Source organism: Erythrolamprus reginae, chromosome Z (genome assembly GCF_031021105.1).
Source record: "Erythrolamprus reginae isolate rEryReg1 chromosome Z, rEryReg1.hap1, whole genome shotgun sequence".
Lineage (NCBI taxonomy): Eukaryota > Metazoa > Chordata > Lepidosauria > Squamata > Dipsadidae > Erythrolamprus > Erythrolamprus reginae.
Genome location: NC_091963.1, coordinates 56,295,158 through 56,318,590, shown reverse-complemented (window position 1 = coordinate 56,318,590; position 23,433 = coordinate 56,295,158). Strand labels below are relative to the sequence as shown.

The 23,433-nt window shown below is 41.3% G+C and overlaps 1 protein-coding gene across 6 annotated transcripts in view; it reads left to right on the top strand.

Moving 5' to 3' along the window:
* The window catches only part of SNRK (SNF related kinase), a 168,042-nt gene extending 149,985 nt beyond the window's left edge, over nt 1-18,057 (top strand). For all 6 annotated transcript variants that reach the window (XM_070726905.1, XM_070726906.1, XM_070726907.1 and 3 more), the window contains one exon: nt 12,050-18,057. In XM_070726905.1, coding sequence (XP_070583006.1) covers nt 12,050-13,259 — 1,210 coding nt within the window. In that variant the 3' untranslated portion in view covers nt 13,260-18,057. The remainder of the gene's footprint in view (nt 1-12,049) is intronic.
* Nucleotides 18,058-23,433: the final 5,376 nt, after the last annotated feature.

Sequence of the window (23,433 nt, the reverse complement as noted above, 5' to 3'; positions counted from 1 at the left end):
CTCGGGCTTTTTCTTGTTCTTTCTCTCTCTCTGTTGCTCTCTCTCATTCTCTTATTTTTTCTCTCTCTCTCTTTTCTTTCTCTCTCTCTTAGTCTCTCTCTCTCTTGTTCTCTCTTATTTTCTTTCTCTCTCTTTCATGCTTTCTCTCTCTTGTTCTTTATCACTCTCTCTCTCTCTCTCTGTTGCTCTCTCTCGTTCTCTCTCTTCCTTTCTTCTCTGTGGAGGCCAGCGAAGGTTTCCCTTAGTTTGAATGTTCCGAGCAAGCAGCCCCTTTACTGACAGCCCGGGACAGGACTGTGAGAGGGGTGGGCGTTCCCACAGCGCTTGGAGCGGCTAGCGGCCGGATCGCCAGCGCCGCTGCAGCCACCGCTGTGGAAGAAGCCGCACCCCAAAAAAGCTTGAGAGAAGGAAGGATCGGGCTGGCGGGGACAGCCACAAGTGGAAGCCTCAGCCCTGGAGCCCCCTCGCGCCCATGGCTTCTCGTCGATGTCTCTGCCTGCCCGATCCGCTGGAGTGCTAATAGCAGCGGCGGGCAGGAGCCCCCCCCCCCGCTATTCCCGCCGCTGCCACCGCTATTAGCACTCCCGCGGATCGGGCAGGCAGAGGCATCGATGAGAAGCCATGGGTGCGAGGGGGCTCCAGGGCTGAGGCTTCCACTTGCAGGGCCCCCCCCCCATTCCCGCCGCCGCCGCTATTAGCACTCCCGATGCCATTGCCACCGTGGGGAGGCAGGGGCAGCCGCGGCTCCCTTTACTCCTACTGCCGCACCTCCCTGCCCCTGCCTTCCCACGGTGCCTCCGGCCAAACGCGCCTCTGGCTTCTCCGCCCTGCCCCATTGCCCGCCCACTCTCCTCCGCCGCCGCCTCCTGCCTTGGGGCGAGGAGTCCGGGACTGTGTGGCTTTGCGCCATGAAGAGAAAACGGCAGCAGGGAAAAGTCGGCCGTTTTCTCTTCATGGCGCAAAGCCACACAGTCCCGGACTCCCGGCCAAACGCGCCCCTGGCTTCTCCCCCCTGCCCCATTGCCCGCCCGATCCGCCCACTCTCCTCCGCCGCCTCTCGCCGCGGCACACCGGTTGGGAAACGCTGGTCTAGTCCAACCCCCTGGTTAGGCAGGAAACCCTACACTTCTTCAGACAAATGGGTATCCAACCTCTTCTTTAAAACTTTCAGTGTTGGAGCATTCACAATTTCTAGTGGTAAGTTGTTCCATGGATTCATTCATTGTTCTAACTGTCAGGAATTTTCTCCTTAGTTCTAAGTTGCTTCTCTCCTTATTTAATTTCCATACATTGCTTCTTGTCCTACTTTCAGGTGCTTTGGAGAATAGGTTGACTGCTTCTTCTTTGTGGCAATCCCTGAGATATTGGAACACTGCTATCATGTCTCCCCTGGTCCTTCTTTTCATTAAACTATCCATGCCCAGTTCCTGCAGCCGTTCTTTGTATATTTTAGCCTCCAGTCCCCTAATCCTCTTTGTCGCTCTTCTCTGCACTTTTTCTAGTGTCTCAACATCGTTTTGGCCTTACACTTGTAATACTGCATAGTATCATAGTGAGATGCCACACATTTCACTTCCAGGCTCAAACAGTAGGAAACATTTCCCCCCTATCAACTATGGTTGGAAAATTTATTTATTTTATTTATTTTATTGGATTTGTATGCCGCCTCTCTCCAAGGACTTGGGGCGGCTCACAACATATACAAAGACAAAAGGTTCCAAGATGGCGATGAGGGTAGACGCATAGCCAGGCAGCAGAAGATTGAGAACAGAAAAAAATCAGGGAGAAAGACTGGCATTACCGGAAAAGGGGGGGGAGGGTAAACTGCAAACTGCAAAGAGTGACAAATTGAAAAGTAGCTGTTGGAGATTTTTGGAGGCACCGAGAGCGGCAGTGGGTAAGCGGAGAGGGAAGAGAGGGTCGCGGTGGGAAGGGAAGTAGGGAGAGCTACTCCAAGAGCTACTGTCTTTGTATATGTTGTGAGCCGCCCCAATTTCAAAATTTCAAGAGACAGAGGAGAGAATTCAAGTGCTCGAGGCCAGTGGGGGAAGAAGGAAACCCCCGACACCTGGCTGATTCCTCCCGCAGCACCCGACACCAGGCGGACCCCCGCCAGCACTGTTCCCCGTAAGCTGCGCGCACCCCAAAACGTCCCACGCGCACCCTTTTCCAAGGGCGTGCATGCAGCCGCCTCCGTCCCCCTCGTACCTGTGGCTTCTCGCCGCTGCCCCCACCTGCCCAATCCGCCTCTCTTTCTCCTCCGCTTCCCGCCTTGGGGCGCCTGTCCCGCTACTGTCGCAGTCCCTTCGGTGAGAGTGCTTTCGCCCCAAGCTCTCAGCGAGGGGGCTGCAGGAGAGGCGGGGCAGGCATTCTCACAGCGGAGACCGGCGAAGGTGATTTTCAATGTTGGGCGCGTGAGTGCGCACGCTCCCCACCCCCCTGCCAGCTCGCTCGGAACATTCAAAATAAGAAAAACCTTCGCTGGCGAAGGTTTTTCTTACTTTGAATGTTCCGGGCGGGCTGGCAGGGGGATGGGGAGCGCACATGCCCGCCAGCGCACCCAACATTGAAAATCACCTTCGCCGGTCTCCACTGTGAGAAGAACGGAGAGAGAATGAGAGAGAGTGAGAGCAACAGAGCAAGATAGAGAGAAAGTGAGAAAGAGAGAGAGAGAAAGAGGGGGGAGAGAAAGATAGCAAGAGAGAGAACAAGAGAGAAAGAGTGAGAGAAAGAAAGCAAGAGAGAAAAGTGAGAGAGAGAGAGAGAGAAAACAAGAGAGAGAAAGTGAGAAAAAGAGAGAGAGCAAGAGGAGGAGAAAGAGAGAAAGAGAGAGATGAGAGTGGAAGGAAGAGAGTGAGAGAGAAGAAGAAAGCAAAAGAGAGAGAGACAGAGAAAGCAAGAGAGAGAGAGGAGAGTGGAAGGAAGAGAGACAGAAATGATAGAAAAAAGGGGAGAAAAAAGAGAAATGAGAAAATGATTGAGGCAGAGAATGACAGGAAAGAGAGAGAAACAAAGAGAGAAGTGACTCTTGATTTAAAGCATATGGTAAAAGCACTTAAATAATAACAGAGAAAAAAACCCCAGCCCTCACCTCTTTTTATTAATAGTTATGGTTTTGGTTTTGTTGGTTGTTTTAGTTTTAATAGTAATGGATTTTGGGTTTTTTTAATTATTAATTTCTTTTCATAAAAATGAAGGGATTTTTTTCTTATTTATTTATTTATTTCTATGCTGCCCAGTCCCACGGGGACTGCCGCTCAGCACTATACTTTTCTACCCACACCGAAAAAAAATTAGAGGGAACATTGCCCGCCAGCCCTTCGGAACCTTTCAGCGACCCTTCCAGCAACCCGAAGCTCAGCTGATTCCTCCCGGAGCACCCGAAACCAGGTAGAAACCCCCCCCCCAGCCCTTCGGAATCTTTCAGCGACACTTCCAGCAACCCGACACCCAGCTGATTCCACCCGAGAGTGGCGGTACCAAGTGGAGCTTCCGCAGGACAAGCATCCCAAAACCACACCACCATGCAAACGCAATCCAATAGCACTGTCTAGCTGATATAAATCTCCCCGAGGCCCCCGATGCCCTACCGACCACTGAGTACATTCTGGAGAGCCGAAGCCCAGCTGATAAGTGGAGACATTCTGGAACACCAAATTCAACCAATGACGCCCAGCAGACCACCTGATTCAACCTGATTCAGCCGGGAGCCCCAAAGCCCAGCTACAAAAGCCTGACACTCAGCTGATTTATCCCGAAGCCCCGAATCCCAACCGGCACTGACCCCCCTGGAGCCCCCACCCAAACCATAAGACTAATCAGTGGCCGCCACCATTACAGAGAAACAGGCCAATGGCTACAAAGGGACACCAAGAAACCACATGACTTTGTTTGAATACCCATAACCAATAGGACTCCTAGGGGAAATAAAGAGCCTGCTTGAACCTATATTCAAGGGACACAGACCAGTGACTCAAAAGGGGGAGGGAGAAGAGAGAGAGAGAGAGAAAGAGCTTGTTTGCAACTCCAAGGGCAAACAAACAAAAACCGTTCAAATCTAATTCTCACCCAACAAATTAAAGGGTCCCCAAAACAACAACTCAGCAGAGCCAGCTCAATGCCACCATCTAACAAGGCGACTAGCACCTGCAGACTTCAGAAATAACAATCTACACACTCGCTCATACACCCACACAACATGCACCAAACACACACACTTACATAAACACACACAATCTGCACCAAACCACCATGCACATTTGAAAATCATGTTCAATCTACCCACAGACCTCCTTAACTTCAAATGTACTAAATGCAAACTGATTTATCTATTGGAAGAAAAATTGAAAATCTAGAGCAAAATCTGAACACCTTTAAACTAAACAACCAAAAAGAGAAACCCCAAAGCCCACAAAAAGAACAAGCACAAACAACACAAAAACAACCAAGCCAAGCCCTACAAGTGACACCCACCAGAAGACAGAAACAGCTGGAGATATGTCACCCACAGAAAGAAGCATAAAATAAACACAAAACCCATATCAAAAGCAACTCATCCACACCCAATACCACAAGCAACCAATACCATGGACTCCCAATAGAAAAAAAACAAACAGGCAGCTGATGAAGAAGCATCAGTAAGAACCCTCAATAAAATAGTACCAACAAACACCACCATTACAAAAAAGAACTCCTAAAGCAACCCTCGACAAAAGAAAAAAAGGAGAGTGCTTGTCATTGGGGACTCAATTCTTATGGGAGCCAAACCTGCCATCTGCAGGCCGGACAATCAATCTAGAGAGGTATGCTGCCTCCCTGGAGCCAAAATCTCTGACATAACAGAAAAAATAACCAAGATAATAAAGCCTACCAACTATACCCCCATTCGTATTCCATGTGGGAACAAATGACACAGGAAAAGACCTAAAAATAACAATGAGGGACTACGACCAACTGGGCACAAAGCCAAAGACATGGGTGCACAGGTAGTTTTTTGTCCATACTACCTACAAGAGGACAGCACCCGACAAGAGAATGAAAAATTCTGATATTGAACCACTAGCTAAAAGGTTGGTGTTGCCAAAGAAACTTTGGATTTTTTGCTCATGGATTACACTTTCTCCAGGATGGGTTTCTAGCTAGGGACAGGTGACACCTCACCAAGACTGGGAAAAATGTCCTTGGAAACCATCTAGCCCAACTCGTCAGAAGGTCTTTAAACTAACACTGTGTGGGGTGGGCAATCATATTCCAGAAGCTAGCATCAATCAGGGTTCCTCAGGAAGCAAGGTCAACAACGAACTAAAAAAGGAAAAGAGACACACACAAACACCAATCAGAAGACACTAAGGGCCCACACAAAAACAGGCACAAAGAACTCAAATGCCTCTATACAAATACACAAAGCCTGGGGAGCACACAGGGCGACCTAGAAAGTCTAATCCCAGAGGGCAAATATGACATAGTTGGAATCGCTGAAACCTGGTGGGATGAAACACACAACTGAAATATATAGATTAAAGGATACAAACTTTAAAAAAAAATAGATCATATAAAAAAGGAGGTGGAGTTGCATTGTACATAAAAGATTACTACAACACCACAAAAATACAAGCTACAAGAGAAGAAAACCCTCTAGAAAGCTTATGGGTCAACATTAAAGAAAAAAAGTGCAACACAACAATTGGTGTGTACTATAGACCAGTGATTTTCAACCTTTTTTGAGCCGCGGCACATTTTTTACATTTACGAAACCCTGGGGCACATTGAGCGGGGCGGGGGGCTAAAAAAAGTTTGGACAAAAAAATTCTCTCTCTCTCTCTTCCTCCCTTTTGCTCTATTTCTCTCTCCCTCCTTCTCTCCCTTCCTTCCTCTTTCTTTCTCTCTCTCCATCCCTCTTTCTTTCTCTTCCTTCCTTCCTCTCTTTTTTTGCTCTCTTTCTCTCTCCCTCCCTCCCTCTATGTCTTTCTCTCTCTTTCCTTCCTTCCCTCCCTCTCTTTCTCTCTTTCTCTCTCTCTTGCTTTCTTTCTCTCTCTTGCTCTCTCTTTCTTTCTCTCTCTCTTTCTTTCTTTCTTTCTCTTGTTCTCTTTCTCTCTCTCTTGCTTTCTTTCTCTCTCTATTGTTCTCTTTCTCTCTCGCTTGCTCTTTCTCTCTCTCTTGCTTTCTTTCTCTCTCTGAGCTTCGCGGCACACCTGACCATGTCTCACGGCACACTAGTGTGCCGCGGCACACTGGTTGAAAAACACTGCTATAGACCACCAAAGCAAACAGAAAAAATGGACAGTCTTTTCAACAACCAACTAATGCAAATTAACAAGAAAAATATCATAGTAATAATGGGAAACTTCAATTACCCGGACATTAAATGGAAAAATAATTCCGCACCAAGCGAAAAATCGAACAAATTTCTGACATGCCTTGCAGACAACTTCATAGTAGAAAAAGTAGAGGAGGGAACTAGAGGAGCAGCCACACTGGACCTAATTCTCACAAACAGAAAAGAAATGATAGTAGATGTCGAAACAGATGGAGTGCTGGGTGAAACAACCACAACATCCTCAAGTTCAATATAATAGTAACACAAACAATTGTACCCAACAACACCAAAGTCCCAGATTTTTAAAAAGTGGGCTTCAACAAACTCAGACAAAACGTGAGAGTGATCACAGCCCTGAAAGGCAAAACCACGCAAGAAGCTTGGGAAATCTTAAAAACCACAATCACAAAAGCCCAAAACAATGCTATCCCAATGAAAAAGAAACACGTGAAATCCCAAAAGAAACCAGCTTGGCTACACAAAGCCCTAACAAACAAACTGAATGAAAAAAAAGACAGGTACAAAAAGATGGAAAGAAGGACACATAACCAAGGCAGATTACCAACAAACAGCCAGAATCTGCAAAGAAAAAATCAGAGCAGCAAAAGCCCAGTACGAACTAAGCCTAGCAACAAAAGTCTAAGACAATTAAAAAAAGCTTCTTCCAACACATAAACAACCAAAAAAGCCAAGGAAACAGTCGGCCCACTAAAAAGAGAAGATGGCAAGAAAGTAACAGACAACAAAGGGAAAGCAGAACTGCTCAACTCCTTTTTTTGCATCTGTTTTCATTCACAAAGAAACAACAAAACAACGAGTTTGTACCACAGCTGCAGAAATCAGAACTGGAACAAAACTCTACTTTAATAAAAATATAGTAAGAGACCACCTATTGGAACTCAATGAGTACACATCGCCAGAGTCCTAAAGGAACTAGCTGATGTCATCACTGAACCTTTGTACCATATCTTTGAAAAATCCTGGATCACAGGCAGTGTTCCCTCTAAGGCGGGCAGCACACTACAGTGCGCTGGTTTTTACCTGTCAGTGTGGGAATTTTAAATTCCAGCACAGAGGACCTTCCACTCGCCTCCCCGCTTTGGCTGCCCTGGCTCTGATACCCACCTGCGCGGTGTTGGACGAGGCGTTGACCTGGAGCCGGGGGCATTCCTGTGCCGCTTTCCTGGGTCGGGCGGCACCCGCCGCCTCCCCCCCCCCCGTGGCACCAGGCAAGCATGGCTGTCCGGAGGTTGCTGTCGGGACCGCTGATGTCAAGCCCTGCGCCAGCTGCCCGGGAAAGCGGCAGACTTTTCAAATGCGCCACTTTCCTGGGTAGCCGGCTTTGCTGGCCGGCAAAGGGCAGCTGCTGCGACAGCAATGGCGCCATGGTGACCACAGACGAGGTGAGCTGCACGGTGGCGGAGGGAGGCAGAGCCAAGGGGAGGGCGCACCGGCCAGCAAAGTTTTCTTGCGCCGGGACCATGGAGGGGGGAACGGAGGGGGAGGGAGCCTGTCTTGGCACCAGGGGGTGAGGGCTGGGGGGGCAGATCCGCCGGCCCCACCAGCCCGATGTTCGTCCATGGGGGGCGCCGATGCCAAAAGGCAAGCGGTGCGGCCCGCCGCCAAGCTTCTTGCCATCCGTGGTGGGACGCCAATGCCAAATGCTTTCCATCCGTTGGGGTGGTGGAGGGCAGGCACAGGCAGCCCCAGGAGAGAAAGAGGGAGGGAGAGAAAGGAGAGAGAGAGAAAGGGAGGGAGAGAAAATGAAGTGAGAGATAGAAATGATAGAAAGAAAGAGGGAGGGAGAGAAAGGAAAGAGAGAAAGGGAGGGAGAGAAAGAAGGAGTGAAGGGGAGGAGAAAGAAAGAAAGAATGAGAGATAGAAAGGATAGAGAGAAAGAGGGAGGGAGAGGAAAGAGAGAAAGGGAGGGAGAGAAAGAGGGAATGAAGGAGGAAGAGAAAGAAAGTGAGAGGTAGAAAGGATAGAGAGAGGGAGGGAGAGAAAGGAAAGAGAAAGGGAATGAAGGAGGAAGAGAAAGAAAGAGTAAGAGATAGAAAAGATAGAAAGAAAGAGTGAGAGAGAAAGGGAGGGAGATAAAGGAACGAGAGGAGAAAGGGAGGGAGAGAAAGAGGGAAAGAAGGAGGGAGAGAAAGAACGAGTGAGAGATAGAAATGATAGAAAGAGGGAAATAAAGGAAAGAGAGAGAAAGGGAGGGAGAGAAGGAGGGAGAGAAAGAAAGAGTGAGATAGAAAGGCTAGAGAGAAAGAGGGAGGGAGAGAAAGGAAAGAGATGAGAGAGGAAGGAGGAGAGAGAAAGAGAAAGGAGGAGGAGTGAATTATGGATGTCGGAACTCGTGCATGCATGATAGCGCATGCCCACACTTTATTTATTTATTTATTCATTCATTCATTTATTTAAGTTCTATGCCGCCCAGTGTTCCCTCTAATTTTTTTTCGGGGTGGGCGGAAAAGTATAGTGTCTGAGCAGCAGTCCCCTTGGGACTGGGCAGCATAGAAGTATAAATAAATAAATTAAATAAATAAATAAATAAATAAATCCCTTCTTTTTTATTAAAAGAAATTAATAATAAAACAAAACCAAAATCTATTACTATTAAAACTAAAACAGCCAGTAAAACCAAAAACATAACTATTAATAAAAACAAGTGAGGGATGGGGATTTTTTCTCTGTTATTATTTAAGTGCTTTTACCATATGCTTTAAATCAAGAGTCTCTTTTTCTGTTTCTCTCTCGTTCCTGTCATTCTCTGCCTCAATCATTTTCTCATTTCTCTTTTTTCTCCCCTTTTTTCTATCATTTCTCTCTCTTCCTTCCACTCTTCTCTCTCTTGCTTTCTTCTCTCTCTCTCTTCCTTCCTATCTTCTCTCTCTGTCTCTTTCTCTCTCTCTCTTGCTTTCTTTCTCTCTCTCTCTCCCCTCTTGCTCTCTCTCTCTTTTTCTCACTTTCTGTCTCCCTCTCTCCTTTCTCTCTCTCTCTCTGTCTCTCTTGCGGCTATTCACCCATCACGCCAACTCCCTCCTCCTCACCCTGGGTACAGCATTCAGTGTATAAAACACACCCAGTTTTTTACCCTCTTTTGGGGATTTTTATACTCCAAAAAATACAGTAATTTTTTAATGCTTTCAGCTATTATATAACTTTTTTAATCTACATAATCTATAATTTTTTATTTAATTTGGGTCTGTATCTTCTTCGTGAATCAATATGATGTTTCTATGTGTGCTTCCTCCCAGGATGCTGCGTAGGTTGCTTTTTGTAAGGTTTCATTGCAATCTTCCAACAATAAGTCCTCTATAATATCAATGGTAGCTTTGTAATAATCTCCTGGAAGACTGTCCGGTCCAGCTGTCTTATTATTTTTCTGTTTAGACGCTGCTAACATCAATTTCTCCTTAGTTATTTATCTATTTAATGTTTCTTTATCATCTTTATCAATTACAGTGGTACCTCGGTACTTGAACGCTTCCTTTCTCGTACATTTCGGATAACGAACAAAATTTTCGGCAAAAATTTGCTTCGGTATCTGAACAAAAATTCAGATACCGAACAGCCAGAGAAAATTTTGTTCATTATCTGAAATGTAATCCCGGCAGCTTCAGGGGGCTGAGGAGCTCTCTAAGAGCTCCAAGCTGCAGGAAAGGTGGGGGCTGCTGCAATCTTGGCGATTTCCCTTCCAGTAGCAAGAGCTCCAGCAGCTTCCCTTCATCGCGTGACGTTCCCGGCGCTCTTGCTACTGGAAGGGAAATCGCCGCTGTTGCAGCCACAGGGAAGGAGAACGTTTTTGAAGCTGCTTACAGGTAATAAAAGGAAGCAATGAGGAAAGGAGCCCCTCAAAGCTGCCGGGATTGCAGCAGCCCCCACCTTTCCTGCAGCTTGGAGTAGCGAATTTATTTATCCCATTGGAAATAAAGAAAATAGATTTAATTGGTTCCCAGCGAGTTAACAGGGGCTGGGAACCAATTAAATCCATTTCCATTATTTCCTATGGGATAAATAAATTCGGTACTCAACCAAATCGGTTCTCGACCACACTTCTGGAATGAATTGTGGTCGAGTACCGAGGTACCACTGTATATTTAGGTTTTGCCTTGGAAAATAACTTATTTCTTCTTAATTTCATCGTTTCGTAACGTTCTTTAAAATAATCTAGTATAATTTCTTTTTTCTTATCTGGTTGATGATCTCATTTTTTATCTTTGCCCTCAAGTTGTTGTGCCATTTTTTTCTCTCTTTTTCAATTTGTGGGATAGCCATCTACCTGGTTTGTTGACATTTTCGAAGTGATCTTGTTTTGCTAATCTAATATTCTTAGCTATTTCTTCTTGCTCCAATAGGTTTAATTTTTGTCTCATGATTTTTTTTCTTTCAGAATTTTTAAGTTTTGTGGGGGTTGTAATTTATATTTTCAAAGTAGCTACTGGATAAATGGCTTGACTGGAGTTGAAATAAAGCTGGGAGAATGATAACATTTCCCTTACTTATATTTTCTCGCAGTGTCACTGTTCTTGTTTTTTTTTGTAAGAATTTTGTTTTTAAGAAAAAGGCTTAGTGGTTTAGAGATGGTGATGTTTATAGGGAAAAATGAGGAACGGGAAGATGCCCAGCCTGAGAATAAAATTAAAATTTTGAAGTTATGAATATTTTAAGAATGAAAATCTATATGCACTTAGAAATATGTTAACCTGAGCAGGACTGAACTGCTGAAATATACACATAAGACTGATTGAATAGATTCCCTAAAAACTCAAATTTAAAATTAGCACCAAGGCAATTAAACTTTAGTATGACGGGAGGTTAAAATCTAAATTTTTAAACAAATTTCCATACCTAAAATTTGGGCTAGAAATCTACTAATCATAAAAATGTATTGATATGATGTCTCATTCTCAATATAGTCCAAATTGGTCTGATTCCTCTTGATGAAAAAAATATTCAGAGGGCTCTGTGGGTTACCCATGGGTTCCAGGAAAATCAATACAATTATTTTTCTTTCACCTATTTGTTTTAACATGGTATTCACTACTTTTACTTTGAGAAAATAAATAGTTGGCTCTCTAATTTTTTCTCTTTTATTTGCATGACTTCAAGCCAGGGTATCAGTCACCTGTCCCATTTACAAATGGAAAAGGTTCCAGCAGTTCTTTTGAGAGCCACAGATACTGTGATGGGAATCAATGTTGGCTAGATTATAAAATACTGTTCTGGAGGTACCAGAATATTTGCTGGACATCTGCTCTTCCATTATTACTATGGCATTTTTAAAGTCCTAATAAGTTTCATTGCATTTTAGTATCACTCTAGTTACTAAAAAAGCAACCAATTAAACAAATAATGTCATTAAGAGGGGCGGGGGAAGGAACCAAAGATTGGTTTGAAACATTGGAATTTCCATTTTGCTTATATGTTGATGTAAGATGCCTTAATTTCTCTCTTTGTTTTCAAAACATGGCCTAGAATGATTTAAGAAATTAAAGTTTAAAGTGTAGCCGGACAGAATTAATTATTCAAATATTTGAACTCAAGCTAATGAATAAAAATGTGATTAATTTTAACATACATGTTGATTATTTCTTAATTATATTATTTGTAGCAATAATATATTGTATTAAAATAAGAAATATTTAACATGGAATTTCTTACTTTGAAGTATTTTTGCTTTTTATTTTTAACCAAATTTGCATTTTCGCGTTTCCTCTGTTTTGTTTCTTCTAGGCAATCATGGCCAACAAAAATCGATGTTCCCCAAGATTTAGATGATGACCTTACAGCTTCTCCGTTGTCCCATGCAACTGTTCCCCAATCTCCTGCTCGTAATGCTGAAAATGTTCTTAATGGACACAGAAGTAAGGCACTTGAGTCGGTCAAGAAAGAGGATATTCCTGAATTAGCTGGACCAGCACTTTCAGTTGTTCCATCAGTGAATTTAAAACCTACAACTAGTAGTCGGAAGTGCTTGTTTAGAGTGGAAGAAGATGAAGAGGAGGATGAAGAAGATAAAAAAATTATTTCCCTGTCAAATCAAGTTGTTCTGCGTCGTAAACCTTCTGTTACAAATCGTCTTACTTCCCGAAAAAGTGCCCCAGTTCTTAATCAGATTTTTGAGGAAGGGGAATCTGATGATGAATTTGATATGGATGAGAATTTGCCTCCCAAACTAAGTCGGCTAAAAATGAATATTGCTTCACCCAACACTGTGCATAAACGCTACCACAGAAGGAAAAGTCAGGGTCGTGGATCTAGTTGCAGTAGCTCAGAAACAAGTGATGATGACTCAGAAAGTAGGCGACGTTTAGATAAAGACAGTGGATTTACTTATTCCTGGCATAGAAGAGATAGTAGTGAAGGTCCTCCAGGAAATCAAGGAGATGGAAGTGGACAAGGAAAACCAAGCAATGGAAATGGAGGGATTGACAAAACTAGTGCTGGTGATAATCATAAAGAGGGTGGAAGTCCTTCCAGTAACTCTAATGGAAGCACTAATAACAATTCAGGTTCCACTCGCAGATGTGCAGGACCTGGTAATTCAGTGCAGTTGTCGTCAAGAAGTGTGGGTGATCTGGTTGAAAGTATCAAGTTGATGAGCATTTGTTTAGGTTCTCAGATTCACAATGGCACTAAGTACATAATTGACCCCAAAAACATTTCGTTTTCCAGTGTAAAGGTGCAGGAGAAATCAACATGGAAAATGTGCATAAATTCTGGGAGTGTAAATCCAGTTTCAACTTTGAGCAATATAAAATTGTTTTCTGACCAAATGTCAGATGCGGCAAATGAGTTAGAACAAATAAAGAACAAGAACTTGAAAAATAATGTGCTACAACTACCTCTATGTGAAAAAACAATATCTGTGAATATTCAGCGAAACCAGAAGGAGGGATTATTATATACATCAGGTCAGACAACTTGCTGTCATGTTGTTTGACAATAATCATATTTAACCTATTCTACTTGACATCACCAATCTTCCTGTTCAGAGCTGTGAATACTTTATTTCACGGAACCTTTTGTTACTTTGTCTTTATGTAAACATAGGCTTTAAGCAGTAATTTATTACAGTTTAATTTAGTTTTGCTTGTTATGACAATGCATGTACTGTGCAGGTTGCTAGTCAGTAATTTCTTTTGTTCCAAACAAATCCAAAAGCCACGGTGGTACAGTGGTTAAAATGCAGTTCTGCAAGCTTCTTCTGCTGACTGCCATCTGCTTGCAATTTGGCAGTTGGATTCTCACTGGCTCAAGGTTGACTCAGCTTTCTATCCTTCCAAGGTCGGTAAAAGGAGGACCCAGATTGTTGGGGGCAAATACTGGCTCGCTAAACTGCTTAGAGTAAAGCACTGTGAAGTGGTATATAAGTCTAAACACTATTGTTATTGTTATTTTTCTATCTAATTTTACTGTAGAAAATCTGGATTATAGAAGGCTTGTGTCCAAGTCCAGTATAAATTAAGCACTTCGTAATTTCACATTCTGCACTTAAATTAGAAACAGGGTTTTTCTTTCTTTGTAAGATGTCAAATTTTGTTCTGATCTTCTGTGTTGCTTAAAATACATGAGATGTGGCATAATTATCTGGGTTTGCAACAAAACCAAAGCAATAAAATTTTGATAACTCAAATCTCTTCTAGAGGTTTCAGGATTTCAAGGCTTGTACAAAGCAAAAGTGCACTGAAAAAATGATCTTAAACGCTTGATTTTTAATCCCACATCTTTGTCTTAAATGCATTAGTGATGGCTGAAATGAAGATCTTGATTTGATCTAGACAAGATTTTTTTAAAAAATCTCCAAGGCAGTTTCCCCATTATTAAATGCAGACAATCTTTTTAAAAAGAATTATCTAACAAAGGTATAGTGTAATTAAAATTTTCCCCATCCAAGAGAACGCATTCATTGCTGTTAAATATAATCGGTTGTAAAGTATTGTGGAAAATATTTAAAATGGAACAATTTGTGGTAGCTGAGAGCTATTTAAACAGATCTCTGGTTGATATCTATTCCAATCAATAATTTCATACGTAGTAACTGTTGATAAAGATATTGAAAAAGCAAAGGGTTTTTTTTTCAAAATTTACTTTTTACTATACCATTTAAGAGTTGATTAAGAATATAATAAAGTAATTTGAATATGCAGATAAATGAGACAAGATAGATAATTTCACTTTTGTATAATTTTAATTATATCAGGAATGCTTCAGAACACTGAAATACATACAGTCAATTCAGCTAGACATTTCTAGTAGAGTAGGTGAAGTTGCTGGAATCTGAACAAAACGAGTCTGTTCAGATTATCAGACTAATTGGAATACTTTAATATACCCCATGGCAAGATAGGTGGCATATAAATTTGATAATAATATATCCTAAGTTCTCTCCATGGATTCAAAATGCACCATGGATTATCTGACTAGAAAACAGATTATTTTAAGTGGACATTTAGTTCGGGATGTGATGTATAATTTGCTTTAATCTCCAAATAAAATCATTAACATAAGTTGGCATGGAACAATTTTCTTTCATTCATGAATATTTGATTTTTTTAAAAATCCCTTGCTACTGAAATGCTAGCAAATGAATGTTTTGGCACTTTTTCTATTAAAAACACTTTTTGACTAGATGAATTAACTTTTCTAAATATCTAGAATAAAATATTCTGAATATGTTCTTGCTCTGTGCAATGGGTCTTCAAAGCAATGCTGATAAGATCTATGTAGCAGCAACCCAGACAGTTGTCTGAGAGAGTTTACATACAGTTCAAAAAGTATTCATACTATATTCATTTCTGTCAATTTTGTTATCCTGCAGCCTGATTCTACAGTTGGTGAAATTCATTTTTTCTCATTAATCTACAGAAAGTGAAAGCAGAAGTTTAGAAATGTCTGTAAATTTATTAAAAAGAAAAAACTCAAATTTGGCATAAGTATTCAGTCCTTCACTCAGTACTTTATTGAAGCATCTTTGGTATCAGTTACAGCCTCAAGTCTTTTGGAGTATGAAGCGCCAAGCTTTGCACCCCTGGATTGGGGAATTTCTGTCATTCTTCCTTGCAAATCCTCTCAAGTTCAGTGAGCTGGATGGCGACTGTTGGTGGACAGCCATTTAAGGTCCCTCCAGAGATTTTAAAAAGTTCAAATGAGGACTCTGGCTGGGCCACTCTAGAATATTCATAGAGGTATCCCTAAGCCATTCCTGTGTTGTCTTGGCTGTGTGCTTAGGATCATTGTCGGGTTGAAAAGTGAACCTTCAGCTCAGTCAGATCCTGTGTGCTATTGTACCGGTTTTCATCAAGTATTTTGCTCCATCAACTAGGCCACTCTCCCTATACCTGCTGCTAAAAACATCCTCATAGCATGATGCTGCTATGCTTTACTTTTGGGGTGATATTGGGCAGGTGCCTGATTTCCTTCAGACGTAACACTTAAAATTAAGACAAAACAATTCAATCTTGGTTTCATCAGACCAAAGAATCTTGTTCCTCATAATCTGAGAATCCTTCAGGTTCATTTTTGCAAACTCCAAGCAGGTTTTCATGTGTTTTGCACTAAGGAAAGGCTTCTGTCTAACCACTCTGCCATAAAGGCTCCATCAGTAGAGGGCTGCAGTGATGGTTTTCCTGGAATTCTGTCCCATCTCCACACAGGATCTTTGGAGCTCAGTCAGAGTGACGATCGGGTTCTTGGTCACCTCTTTTACTAAGGCTCCTTTCCCCTGATTACTCTGTTTGATTAAGGTGACCAGCTTTGAAAGAGTCTTGGTATGTGCCAAAAATCTTCTATTTAAGAATTATGGAAGCTATTGTGCTCTTGGGAATCTTCAGTGCAGCAGAAATTTTATTGTCTTCCCCAGATCTGGGCCTTGCAATAATCCTGTCTCTGAACTCTGCAGGCAGTTCCTTTGACCTCATGGCTTTTGCTTTACAACAGCATGTGTTGTCAGCTGTAAGGTCTTCCATTGAGACGTGTGTTCTTTTCCAAATTGTGTTCAACAAATTTAGTTTACCACAAGTAGAATCCAGTGAAAGCAGGGGTGGGCTACTGCCTGGATTGGTGGGGGGGGAACGCAGTGGGGTAGAGTAAATGGATCTCCACCCTAGAGCACCCAATGTACACTGAAAGATGTTGAAAGAAAATGCAGGCGTACTGCATAAGCTATGCCCACAGTGTGGTAGTAAAAATTTTGGTAGCCCTTCATTGGGTGAAAGTATAGAAATATGTCAGCAATGGAAGGCGCCTGAATTAAATTACAAGTGTTGTTGCATAGGGTCTTAATACTTAAATCAACATATTTCAGTTTTTTATTTTTTAATAAATTTACAGATATTTCTCAAATTCTGTTTTCACTGTCGTTGTGGAGCATTGAGTGTATATTAATGAGAAAAAAATGAATTTCAATAACTAGATTCAGGCTGCAACATAACAAAATTAACAAAAGTGAAGGTGTCCGTATACTCTCTGTAGCTCAGTATTATGATGCTAGCAAAATAGTCAAATAAAATGCATTTCGTTTATATTATGGATTGTAGAGCACCAAAAAATTGTTACATTGGATTATGATTTTATGCTTCCTTTTTAGTACGGTAAATATCTCTGAAGGTACAATCTAAAACATTTTTAAAAGCCATTTGAGTTTATCATGGCTTTTTTCTAAGTAACGGATCCATCTATAGTTCTGAGTCACACAGTGTCTAGCCTTATTCAGGGTTTATAATTTTATTTCCCACGGGGTAGCAAGGTATAAATGAAATATTTCACCTCTTGTTGCAATCTTGTTTTAAACTGCTTGGATACCTTACCAGTCTGACATAAATACTCTGTAAGATTCTGCGTGTACATACATGCACAAAGCTGAAAGAACTGATATATAAGTGAAGCCATAGAAAATATTTGCTTGAAATTTTCTTGGGCAGGGATCTTACAAAGGGCCAAAACTATGAACAGTTCATAAATATCAATAAATAGGAATCTACATAAAGTAGGGGAAATTTATAAAGGGCATTGGCAATAAACTTTGTTGCAGCTTTTATTTTTAAGTTGCTGTAAATATCACACATAATGTATAGCCTAGGAATGGCACCTTTTTGAACAACTACAGTAGTTTTTGTTTCTTCCATTTTTATATACAATTGTATATATGTATATATGTAAATATATATATGGTGCTCTCTTTAGATCAGCAGTGTTGACCATTATGCTGCATAGCTGTAAAATAGCCTTTAGTTATATATGGTTGGGTGAACTACTTGTGTGTACAGATGTTAGCCTAAATGTTGTCTTATTCATCTCACAAGTGAATGACTGTGCATGTATTGTATGTTGTATTATGTTCTGTTAAAGGAGGGAGAAAATAACCACTACATTAAAATATATTGGACCAAACTATATAGAACAAGTAACAGTTTTCTGTACCCCTTAAATTTGTCTTTACAAATTGCTTATAGTTACTGTAGCATATAAATATTGTGAAAAGCAACTAGTCTTGTAGTTTTCTGTATGAATATATCATGTACCTCTAGCAATTTATCTGTATTTAAGATGTGACAATCTTGACAGAGAATTAATTTTGCAACTAGCAATTAAATTAAGCAGAACTGAATGCAGAAACATTAAGCATTTTAAGAAAGGGTACAGGAAGTTTATCTTTGTCAGTTGCTTCCAGCACTGTTTGGTTTTCTTCACTATGTAACTAATCCAATAAATAAAAATGATCCCTTGATCAGTGCAAAAAAGACTTCATGTCAACTTTATATACTCACTAGTGTAGCTTCTGTTTCAGCACTGAAAAATTGACATATTGGTAAAAGGTAAACTATAATTGTATTTGTAATTATTACTTTAGTTAATGACTGATAGTAGAATATTTTGCTGAAGTTGCTCTACCTTTTTCAAACCATACCCATAAAATTAGATTTTTTTTCTTTTACAGAATTGAATAAAATCACAACAAAATTTATTTAGGCAGGTAAAAAGGCAAGAATAAAATTAATAGATCTTCAGGACAAGAGAAGCAGAGGTGGGATGAGACTCCGTGACTGGTGACTGTATTATAAAGCAGCAACTTTGGTATGGGTTAAAGAATGGATTAATCTAAGAAATAAAAGATTACTAATGTTAAAGGCAAAAGATTTATACAATCGGAAGAGAAACCAGCTTTGATAAAAATGAATATTCTACCTCAATTATTATTCCTCTTTTCAACAATTCCAATAAAAATTGAAAACACTTATTTTAAAGGCATTAATACAATGATTTTGAAATTCATTTGGGAAAAACAGAGAGCGAGAATAAGCTTAAAATTACTTCAAAATGCCAGAACTAGAAGCGGCTTTGGATTGCCGAACTGAGAGATTTATTATTATGTAGCAGTGTTGATATGAATGAGAGAATGGATTTTATTAATGAATTCAAGATTTTTGACATTAGAAGGACATAACCTGCAGATAGCCTGGCATGAGTATATATGGTATGGGAAAAGTAAAATACACACTTATTTCCAAAGATATTATATTAGAAATTATTCTTATGGAAAAAAATAAAAATAAAATATTACATCAGTATACCTAATTGGATATCGACAATAAAAGCAAAAATACATCCGAAGCTGGTGGATTGGCAATAGATACATTTTGATAGAAGAAAAGATGTTGAAATCGAATCAAGAATTAGAAAACCAAAGAATTATAATGGATTGGTATACGAGACTACAAGTACAGATGAAATATGGAAAAGACAATAAGGCTGAGAATATGTTGGAAAAGATGGAACTAGGTGAAATGCTGTTAAATGTAGATGAAAATTTGATTATGAAATTATACAGTTATTTGTTGCGTGTAGAGTTAGAATTTGAACAAGTAGAAGATGCTATGATTAAATGGGCACAAAATGTTGGATACTCAGTAGAGTTAGATAAATGGAAACAACTTTGTGAAAATGACTATGGCAACAACTTTTAAAGAAAACTTATATAAAATATAAAATGTTTTATAGATGCCCCATGTCACTAGAAAGAATAGTTAAAATGTTTCAGGATAAGAATATGAAATGTTGGAAATGCCAACAAATACCAGGATCTTTTTATAATATGTGGTGGACATGAGTAGAATCAAAAACATTTTGAACTAGAATACAATATAGATTGAAAAAACGTTAAAACAAAAACTAGAACTGAAACCTGAAACTTTTTTAGGCATCTTGCCAGATAGTTTTGATAGATAAGAAACATACTTAATTTTACATGTAACAATGGCAGCAAGGATAGTATTTGCATAGAAATGGAAAGGATCTAAGATCCCATCTGAAGATGATGTACTTTAAAAACTTTGCATTGTGCCGAGATGAATAGAATGACAATGAAACTTAAAGATAGACAAGATTCTGAGTATTACAAGGTTTGGATGAAGTTTTATAATTGGATAGAAAATGAATATAGTTAGGTAGGAATAAAATAAGCATAAAGGTATAGGACTGAATTTAAAAATGGTTTAACCCAGATGACAAAACTATAATGTAAGAAGAAGGTACATATATATTAGTTTTTAAGGTGTATACTTTTCTGTCCGGCCCGATTTTTTATCAGTAATTAATCCCCAATGAAGACTCGAGAACAAAGTCTATTTATATTTTTCTGTTTACAAAGCAATGTGCTGGAAACAGCAATGAAATCATAGAAATGTCAGTCTGACTGCCAAAAGTCCACTATTATCAGCACAGTTAATAACAATTCAGGATTGCAGAAGGATTTAAGCGAGACTCTTCGGCTGTCAGTTCTCTCTCTATAGAAACATTGAACTGCACTGAGGTTTTCCATAATCCTCCCTTTTTTGATGTGAGTGAACTATAACACTATCCCCACTGCAGGGCCCTTCCCGTGGATCCTTCTCAGTGGATGCAATCTGGATGGGAACTGCAAATGAAAAGTACAAGTTAAATCAGAGGCATCCACATAACTTGCATCTACCCAGTTGCAATTATCCAGTCCCCCCTCGCCACTCAACAAGGTACTGGAACTGATCATTGAGCCATCAGGAATCTCGAATGTTTGCGATTTCTGACTCGGACAGATAATCTCGAACGGGGACACAGGTGGGACTGGAACAAGAGGCTGAAGCGGGCAATTGGGGCTGACTGGAACAAGCAGGGACCAATGAAACACCAGATGCACACGAAGAGAGCTAGGCAAAGTCAGGCAATAAGTCACTGGATTGATGACCTTCTCCACTGGGAATAGACTCATGAATCATTGATCCAGTTTGTAGTGTGGTTTCTCCAAGGACAAATACTTGGTGGATAGCCAAACTTGGTCTCCAGCAGCCAAAGGTGGGGTGACCCAACAAGAGTGGTCTGCACATTTCTTGTAATCCTCTCTGACTTTGTTCAGGTACCGCTTGACCATTTCATGGACAGACTGGAGCTCGGACAAGAATTCCTCTGTCACTGGAACTGGAAAATCAAGGAGCGTGAGTGGGAAGAATCTGGGATGATATCCATAGTTGGTAAAGAACAGAGTGGTTTGCATGTGCTGGGAGTTATTAAAGCAAATTTGGCCAAAGAGAGGTACCAATCATTCTGCTGGTCATTATTGAAGCAACGCAAGTACTTCTCCAGGATGATGTCCACTATCACAAGAACAGTCGTGGAACCGGAGGAAAGGAGCAACTTTGTTAAGAAATCTATGGAAATAGCTCCCCAAGGTCTCTCTGGCATCAGCAAAGGCTGTTTTCTGATAGCTTGCGCCTGACAGTATATGAATGTGTGTGTGTGTGTAATGATGATAAACTATATGATGGTATATTTGCATTTTACATACACGTAAAATTCTTTCCCATTTTTCATGATGTGTATAGACTGTTTCTCCATAAATTTCTGATTGGTTTGGACTTCAGCTTTCAGTCGCCAAGAGACATGCTCAGTGGATCTTTAAGAAGGTATCAGGATTTCCTCTGAAGTTTATATGACTTTTGTTTACAGTTTTGTTATTAGAGATGCAAAGGAATAGAAGCATTCAGTGAACTATTTTTTTTTCCAAAAAGGCACAAAGGAATGTCTGCCAATATGGAGCAGACTGATGCTTGCATATAAGGTGCCTCTCCACACCTCACCTGCACTGAAGGATTGTTTGATTATAGAGAGTGGGTGGGGAAAAGATTCCCTCTTGTTTTAAAAAACCCTCTCATTCTTGACAGTGAGGAAGCAGAGATAAATGGGCTGTTTTCTTTTTGACAAACAGAACCGAAGCTGATAAAGGCAAGGACAAGGGTCGGATGAAACCCCTGGCCAAATTTTTGTCCACAAAGTCCTTCAAGGTGACCAACGCAGGTTCCAACATAGAATAAAGGCATCCTACCAGAATCTTGAAGTTTGGGAGCAGGTAAATGGCACAATTGTAGGGTCTGTGAGAGGGCAATTGATCATCCTCCTCATCGAACACATCTGCAAAAGAGGTCGGAGAGCAAGGAGACGTTGGGTTGCCCTGGCCCCTGGGCTGCACAGATGTGGTGTATGTGGTCCACACACTGCAGGCTAAGGAATAAAAAAAGTTCTGGGACCATACAATGCGATGATCATGCATTCTCAATCACGCCAACCCAAGGACCAATTAAATAGTTAGGGGGTAGAGTACAGAAACCTGTGGCACCCCACAATTTAGTGGCTGAGGGGTGGACCTCTGACTCCCCACTAACACTGACTGAGAATGACCAGAGAGATAGGAGGAGAACCATCCTAAAACAGTGCCTCCCACTCCTAACCACTCAAGGCGTCGCAGAAGGATACCATGGTCAAGGGTATCAAAGGCCACTGAGGGTTCAAGAAGCACCAGGATAGAGGAATGACTTCTATCCCAGGCCCACCAGAGATCATCCATCAGCAAAACCAAAGTGGTTTCTGTGCTGTGACTGGTCCTGAAACCAGACTGAAAATCGGCTGCATCCAAGGATTGCCGGAATTGGAGTGCAATCACCTTCTCTACAACCTTTCCCAAGAAGGGTAGGTTGGAGACTGGTCTAAAGTTTTTCAATTCAGCTGGATCCGGGGACGATTTCTTGAGGAGGGGTCACATAGCTGCTGCTTTTAGCAGTTGAGCAAAGGACCCCTCACTGGATCCAACTTTGTGTCACTTCTCTGCTTGTTGAAACCAGCCAGAAAGGACATGGGTCCAGTAAGCAGTTGGACAAATTCACAGCTCTCATGGCCATGTCCACTTCATTAGGCATCACCAAGTCAAATTCATCCCATAAAACAGGACTAAGACCTGTCCCTGTCGTTTCATTCTGAATTGCCCTATTGGATTCCAGCTCATTCTGAATCTGAGCAACTTTATCTGCAAGAAACTGAACAAATTCCTCAGCTGTATCCTGCAAGAACTCCGCTGTCTCTTCCTTGTTTGGAAGGGGAGAGGTCACCTTAAACAGAGTGGCTGGTGGGAATTTGTAGACACAGGAACAGAAAAATGTGCACATTTTGCCGCTTCTATCACCACAAGGTAAGTCTTAATAAAAGCTCTTGTGTCCAGTTAGATTCAGAGTTACTAGATCTCCATTGTCGCTCTAGGCATCTCTTTTGGCGTTTCATCTCTTGGAGTTCCTTGATAAACCAAGGAGATCCCCAGGAGAGGCCACAAAGGTGCAATACGGTCCCGAGCCCCTGACACAGCCTTATTCAAGACCAACACCAGGAACTCCGCCGAATTGTGGACAAATGAGTCAGATATTTCCCCAAGTTCCCTTTGAAACACTTCTGGGTCCATTAGGTACCTGGGGTGGAAACATGTAATTGGTTCTGCCTCCCTGCGGTGGAGGATTGGATTTTCAAAGTCCAGTCTCAGCAAGGGGTGATCTGACCATGATAAGGGTATGACGTCTATATCCCTTAACACCAGATCTTTCTTCTATTGCCCTGAGAGAAATACTAGATTGAGTGTGTGACACACACCCCTTCATGAGTCAGACCTTGAATTATCTGGGTCAGGTCCATGGTTGTCATGGAAGCCATGAATTCCTGTACTGCATTAGAGGGTCCACCGAGTGATGGTAAATTAAAGTCACCCAGGACCATGAGCCTGGGAAACTTCACATGGCTGTTAATTCTTCCATGAAGGGAAATAGTTG